This window comes from Elephas maximus, chromosome 4, assembly GCF_024166365.1.
Source record: "Elephas maximus indicus isolate mEleMax1 chromosome 4, mEleMax1 primary haplotype, whole genome shotgun sequence".
NCBI classification, from domain to species: Eukaryota; Metazoa; Chordata; class Mammalia; order Proboscidea; family Elephantidae; genus Elephas; species Elephas maximus.
This window is the reverse complement of record NC_064822.1, coordinates 103,898,162-103,904,577: the sequence shown is the minus strand read 5'-3', so window position 1 is coordinate 103,904,577 and position 6,416 is coordinate 103,898,162. Positions and strand designations below refer to the sequence as shown.

At 40.3% G+C, this 6,416-nt stretch overlaps 1 protein-coding gene across 1 annotated transcript; it reads right to left on the bottom strand.

Moving 5' to 3' along the window:
* Positions 1-5,150: 5,150 nt before the first annotated feature.
* On the bottom strand, positions 5,151-6,074 carry LOC126074715 (olfactory receptor 8S1-like). Its single transcript, XM_049881531.1, has one exon. The coding sequence runs from the start codon at positions 6,072-6,074 to the stop codon at positions 5,151-5,153; it is 924 nt and encodes a 307-aa protein (XP_049737488.1).
* Between the last annotated feature and the right edge of the window lie 342 nt (positions 6,075-6,416).

Here is a 6,416-nt window from a genome sequence, read left to right as displayed (position 1 = left end):
GCAGAAGCAGTTGTCTCCCGGCGGAGAGACTGTGGCTGGCGGGAAGCAAAGGAGGCCTAAGCGGGAGGGGAAGGGTGGGTGTTATGAAAGCATACATCTCTTGTTATCGGGTGCTCTGTCTCCTGCTGGGAACTTCGTGAAACTGCTTTCCCGTACACCCCTTCCGCAGATCTGTGATGTGGGTGGGGCAATTCCAAGTGGCACTGACGCTGCAGTTCCATGCCGGTAGAGCCACTGGAGACAGCCAGGAAGCCCGGAGGTAGAGCAGCAGGAAGAGAATGGGGGTGGGGGGTGGGGGTGGGGGTGGAAAAGTGTGTATCATTGGTTACCAGGTGCTCTGTCTCTTGCTGGGAGCTCCGCGAAGCTGCTTTCTGTGCCCCCTGTCAGCTGTTCTTAGGCAGGAGTCCAAGATGGTGAATCCCTACAGCGTTAGCTGATAAGGAACCTCAGCACGCATCTCTCCTCGCTCTCAGTCCTCTGTCAGTTTCTTACTCCATTCGGTGTTTGGCTGAGTTCTTTGTCTCTTCATTTGACACTTCAGGTTCCGGGAATGACATTTGTCTCTGTTTTACTTAGTTTTTCATTTCTTTTCTGTGGAGGGATGGCGTGGTGCTTCTGTCTATGGTGCCATGTTGGCCAGAAGTCCTCGGTTCAAGCAAATATTAACTTGTTAAAATGTGACATGCATAAAGGTGTTCTTCAATATTTTTTTAAAAGCTCAAACAGTACTTTTACTGGTGACAGGTATGCACAGGTCAGTCTGAGACTGCTATCGGAAGGGCTGTCTGAGAAATTTTAGAGGCACGCGGTAAAACTCAACTGTTTTACTAATTCCCAGAGAGTAGAAATGACCTTTTAAAAGTTCTTTGCTATTTAGAGGAAGAGTTGGAAACAGTTCCTTCTGAGCTTGCTTGCTTTTTATTCATTCATTTATTTATATTGTGCTTTAGGTGAAAGTTTACAGAGAAAATTAGTTTCTCATTCAACAATTTATACACAAATTGTTTTGTGACATTGTTTGCAGTCCCCCTGATGTGTCAGCACTTTCTCCTTCTCCACTCTGGGTTCACCATTTCCACTCACTCCGTTTTTCTGCCCCTTCGTGCCTCTTTGTCTTTGCTTTTGAGTAGGTGTTGGCCATTCAGTCTCACTTACGTGACTGAGCTAATAAGCAGTTTCCTCACATGTGTTGTTGTTGTTAGGTGCCTTTGAGTCGGCTCTGACTCATAGCAACCCTATGTACCACAGAACAAAACAATGCCTGGTCCTGTGCCATCCTTACCAGTGTTGTTATGCTTGAGCCCATTGTTGCAGCCACTGTGTCAATCCATCTTGTTGAGGGTCTTCTTCTTTTCCGATGACCCTGTACTTTACCAAGCATGATAGCCTTCTCCATGGACTGGAGAAGGGCATTGTTCAAAGTATGTAAGACACAGTCTCACCATCCTTGCTTCTAACAAGCATTCTGGTTGTACTTCTTCTAAGACAGATTTGTTTGTTCTTTTGGCAGTCCATGGTATATTCAATATTCCTCGCCAACACCACAATTCAAAGGCATCAATTCTTCTTCAGTCTTCCTTATTCATTGTCCAGCTTTCACATGCATATGCTGCAATTGAAAATACCATAGCTTGGGTCAGGTGCACCTTAGTCTTCAAGGTGACATCTGTGCTTTTCAACACTTTAAAGAGGTCCTTTGCTGAAGATTTACCCAATGGAATGCGTCGTTTGATTTCTTGACTGCTGCTTCCATGGGTGTTGATTGTGGATCCAAGTAAAATGAAATCTTTGACAACTTCAATCTTTTCTCCATTTATCTTGATGTGGATTATTGGTCCAGTCGTGAGGATTTTTGTTTTCTTTATGTTGAGGCGTAATCCATACTGAAGGCTGTGGTCTTTGATCTTTATCAATAAGCACTTCAAGTCCTCTTCACTTTTCAGCAAGTAAGGTTGTGTCATCTGCATAATGCAGGTTGTAAATGAGTCTTCCTCCAATCCTGATGTCCCATTCTTCTTCACACAGTCCAGCTTCTCATTCCCCACCCAGGGACGATGATATGCTTTACTTGAAACCCTGGTGGTGTAGTGGTTAAGTGCTACGGCTGCTAAACAAAAGGTCGGCAGTTCAAAACCACCAGGCTCTCCTTGGAAACTCTATGGGGCAGTTCTTCTCTACCCTGCAGGGTCGCTATGAGTTGGAATAGACTTGACAGCAATGGGATGGGTCACATGTCTCAGTGTTTGTTTTATAGACCTATGTAATCTTTGAGGAACCTTTACATAGATCAAGAGGCAGTTGTTCGGACACGACAAGAAGATACTGATTGGTTTAAAGTCAGGAAAGGTGTGCATCAGGGTTGCATTCTTTCACCATACCTATTCAATTTGTATGCGGTGCAAATAATACGAAAAGCTGGACTATATGAAGAAGAATGGGGCATCAGGATTGGAGGAAGACTCATTAACAATCTGTATTATGTGGATGGCACAACCTTGCTTGCTGAAAGTGAAGAGGACTTGAAGCACTTACTGAGGAAGATCAAAGACCACAGTCCTCAGTATGGATTGCACCTCAACATAAAGAAAACAAAAACCCTCACAACTGGACAAATGAGCAACATCAAGATAAGTGGAGAAAAGATTGAAGTTGTCAAGGATTTCATTTTACTTGGATCCACAATCAACAGCCATGGAAGCAGCAGTCAAGAAATCAAAAGACACATTGCATTGGGTAAATCTGCTGCAAAGGATCTCTTTAAAGTGTTGAAGAGCAAAGATGTCACCCTGAAGTCTAAGGTGTGCCTGACCCAAGCCATGGTATTTTCAATCGCATCATATGCATGTGAAAGCTGAACAATGAATAAGGAAGACTGAAGAAGAATTGATGCCTTTGAATTGTGGTGTTGGCAAAGAATATTGAATGTACCGTGGACTGCCAAAAGAATGAAAAAATCTATCTTAGAAGAAGTACAACCAGAATGCTCCTTAGAGGCAAGGATGGCGAGACTGCATCTTACATACGTTGGACATGTTGTCAGGAGGGATCAGTCCCTGGGGAAGGACATCATGCTTGGCAGAGTACAGCATCAGCGGAAAAGAAGAAGACCCTCAATGAGGTGAATTGACACAGTGGCTGCAACAATGAACTCAGGCATAACAATGATTGTAAAGATGGCTCAGGACGGGGCAGTGTTTTGTTCTGTTGCGCATAGGGTCACTATGAGTCGAAACCAACTTTATGGCACCTAACAGCAACAACAACTGATTGTGTGAATGTTTTTAAAGTTTGCCTTAGAAAACTCTCTTGGAATACTAATAATTTTTCACTTGTAACACAGTTTTCTTAGATTTTACAGGTACATAATTATGTCACCTCCAAATATTGGTAGATTCCTCCCTCCCAATTTTAAATCTCATATCTTATTCTCATCTATGTGCACTGATGAAAAGTTACAGAATGTTGTTAGACAATGTGGATGATAGTAAACATTCTTTTTGTTGTTTACTTTAATTGTAATTCCTCCAATGTGACATTTTATCATGAAGCATGTAGTTGAATATTGTTTAAAGTTAAATACGTACATATATATGTATATATCAAATACACAATCACTTGAATCTTTGTTTATTAAACATTTAGGTAGAAATGGTAGTGGAATCTTATTTTATGCCTTTTGAGAATCTATCAGGGTGAACATATGTTCTCATTTAACTTATTCATTTGAGGAATTAAATCAATAATAAGGTTTATTTGGTAAGGAGCTATTATTCTTTCAACATATTTTTGATTCAATGATCAATATTTTACTAGAATTATTGCTTGTGTATTCTTTTGAGGATGATTGGGTTTGAATAAGAGTTATTTTAGCTTTGTAAATGCATTGGCAAATTTCCGTATTATTCTGTTCTCTAGAAAAATGCGTATCATAGGACTGTTTTGGATGTTAAAGTTTGGAACATATCAACTAAAAGGGTCCTCTGTGCCTACGGCTCTTTTGAAGATAATTCTTTGATAATTTTTTTGTTTCGTTTTGCGTATCTCATGGCTCATTTTCCTTGAAAATCAAACACTATTCTGCTGTGCAAAATTATTGCTTTAAAATCTTAGCATTTCGTTGCAATTTTTCTCCTTGTTATCAGTGGTGCTCTTGGTAGTTTCAGTTTTCTTTTCTTCTTGATTAAATTCTATAGAGTCATGTCAAATTTTATAGGTCTTTTCAAATAACTGGAGCCTGGATTTACTTCTTGATTTGGCTTTATTGTTTTCTAATGCATTAATCTGTGCTCTTATTTAAATAATTCATTTATACTACTTTTCTTATATTAGGTTTTGTATCTAGTTCTTATATTTGAGTACTGAGAAACTTAAACATTTTCTTGTTTACTAATGACTACATGCAAGGATAGGACTTTTATCCTGACTATTGCATTGGCAATATTTTGTTATTTTAATTTGTTGTCTTCCCATTTTATATAATATTCTACATGTAATTTTGCCTATTTTTTTGACATAGAATTTTTTTTGACCACAGTTTTATTTTTTTAAAATTATAAATAGATGGGATTTTTATAAAGTTAACTTAAAACTGTTGGTGTAGAGTTGATTCCTACTCTACAACTAGAGCGACCTCTAGGACAGAGTAGAACCTTCCATAGGGTTTCTTAGGCTGTAGTCTTTATGAGAACAGATTGCCAGGTCTTTTCTCCTGTGGAGCAGCTGGTGGGTTTGAACCAAAGACCTTTTGGTTAGCAGCTGAGCACTTTAACCATTATGCTTTACCTATAATAAATTCCTCCCTTGTTTTTCAGTTCTTTCTTTTAGGGACTCCTCATAGTTAGATGCTGAATCTCACAAAAAGATCATCATATCTCTTACTCTAATTATTTTGTGGTCATATTGCTCTTCTTTGTGGAAGATTGTCTTCATGTTCTCTTCTAATCAGCAGAGCACAGACTCTTCAAAGAGAGGGCCAAAATCAAGAGCTCCTACCTTGGAATCACAAGACTCATGTTCAGGCAAGCTCTGGGATCTTACATTCACCTTATCTCACCCTATGTAGTGAGAGAAGGTAGAGACAAAATAGAAAATGCAAAAAATACAATCTTTTCAATTTTGTGGAGTAATTTTCTTTGTTCACTATCCCAAAATTATAGAAATTTTCCCAATATCTTTTTCACAGCTGCCTTTACTTCCTTGTTTTTTAGGCTGTAGATAAGTGGATTCATCAGGGGTGTGACCACACTGTACTGCAAAGATATGAGAACATTCAGGGAGGAACTAGATGGAGGCATGAGATAGCAAAGAAAACCTGAACCAAAGAACAGGACCACCGCAATAAGGTGAGAGGAGCAGGTGGAGAAGGCCTTGCTTCTGCCTGTGGTGGAGCTGATGCCCAAGATGGTGGAGATAATACGTGCGTAGGATAAGAAAATTGGGATGATGGTTCCAAGTCCATGCAGCAAGCTGGCACTGAGTAGGATATTGATATTGATGGAGATATCAGAGCAAGACAAGGGGAAGAGAACGGGTAGCTCACAGGTGAAGTGGTGTATAGTCTGGGCTTCACAGAAGTCCATATTAATAGCCAAGAGCAAAATCACAACTGCATTGAGAGAGGCCAGGCCCCATGAGGCCAACATCAGTTTCACACAGCGCTGGTTGCTCATCACCTGGCCATAGAGCAGCGGGTGGCAGATGGCAGCATAGCGGTCATAAGCCATCACTGAGAGCAGACAGGCTTCAGTTCCTGCAGTTAAAAACACAAAGAAGACTTGAGCCAGGCAGCCCTCTACTGAGATGGTTTTCTTCTCAGACCGGAGGTCTTCCAGTAGCTTGGGCAGAGTGACAGAAGAGAAACAAAGGTCCAGGAATGACAGATTACTCAAGAAGAAGTACATGGGAGTGTGGAGGCGGGAATGTGCCCTGATCACCAGCATCATCATCAAGTTCCCCATCATGGTCAGAAGATAAATCACCAGGAAGAGTAAAAATAGCAGAGCCTCAATGTGGGGGTCAGTGGACAGCCCAATGAGAATAAACTCCATGATGGTGCTGTGGTTCCTCAAGGCCATTTATAGAGGCTATTTCCCTGGAGTAAAATAGGAAGAAGAGTAAGATCACTACTGATTTTTTTGTTTTCTTCAGGGCATCATCCCATTTTCTTATATATCCCTCCCTGCTCTGCCTAGACTCAGTCCTCAAATATCTCAGTACTACTCCGCTATATCTTGGTCCAAGTTTTTATCCTTTTTTGTTAATCACTGATCTTACATCACAGTATTCACATAATTCAGATAATACTATTTTTATTCTACAAGGATTTATTGAATAAATAATATCACTGGCTTACATGCACATTCATGGTATTTAGTTTCCACAACATTCTTCCTATAGTTTAGAAATTCTTCTGGTCA

Bases quoted from the DNA above. Each gene is read 5' to 3' on its own strand.
- LOC126074715 (XM_049881531.1), bottom strand. From the start codon at position 6,074: ATGGCCTTGAGGAACCACAGCACCATCATGGAGTTTATTCTCATTGGG.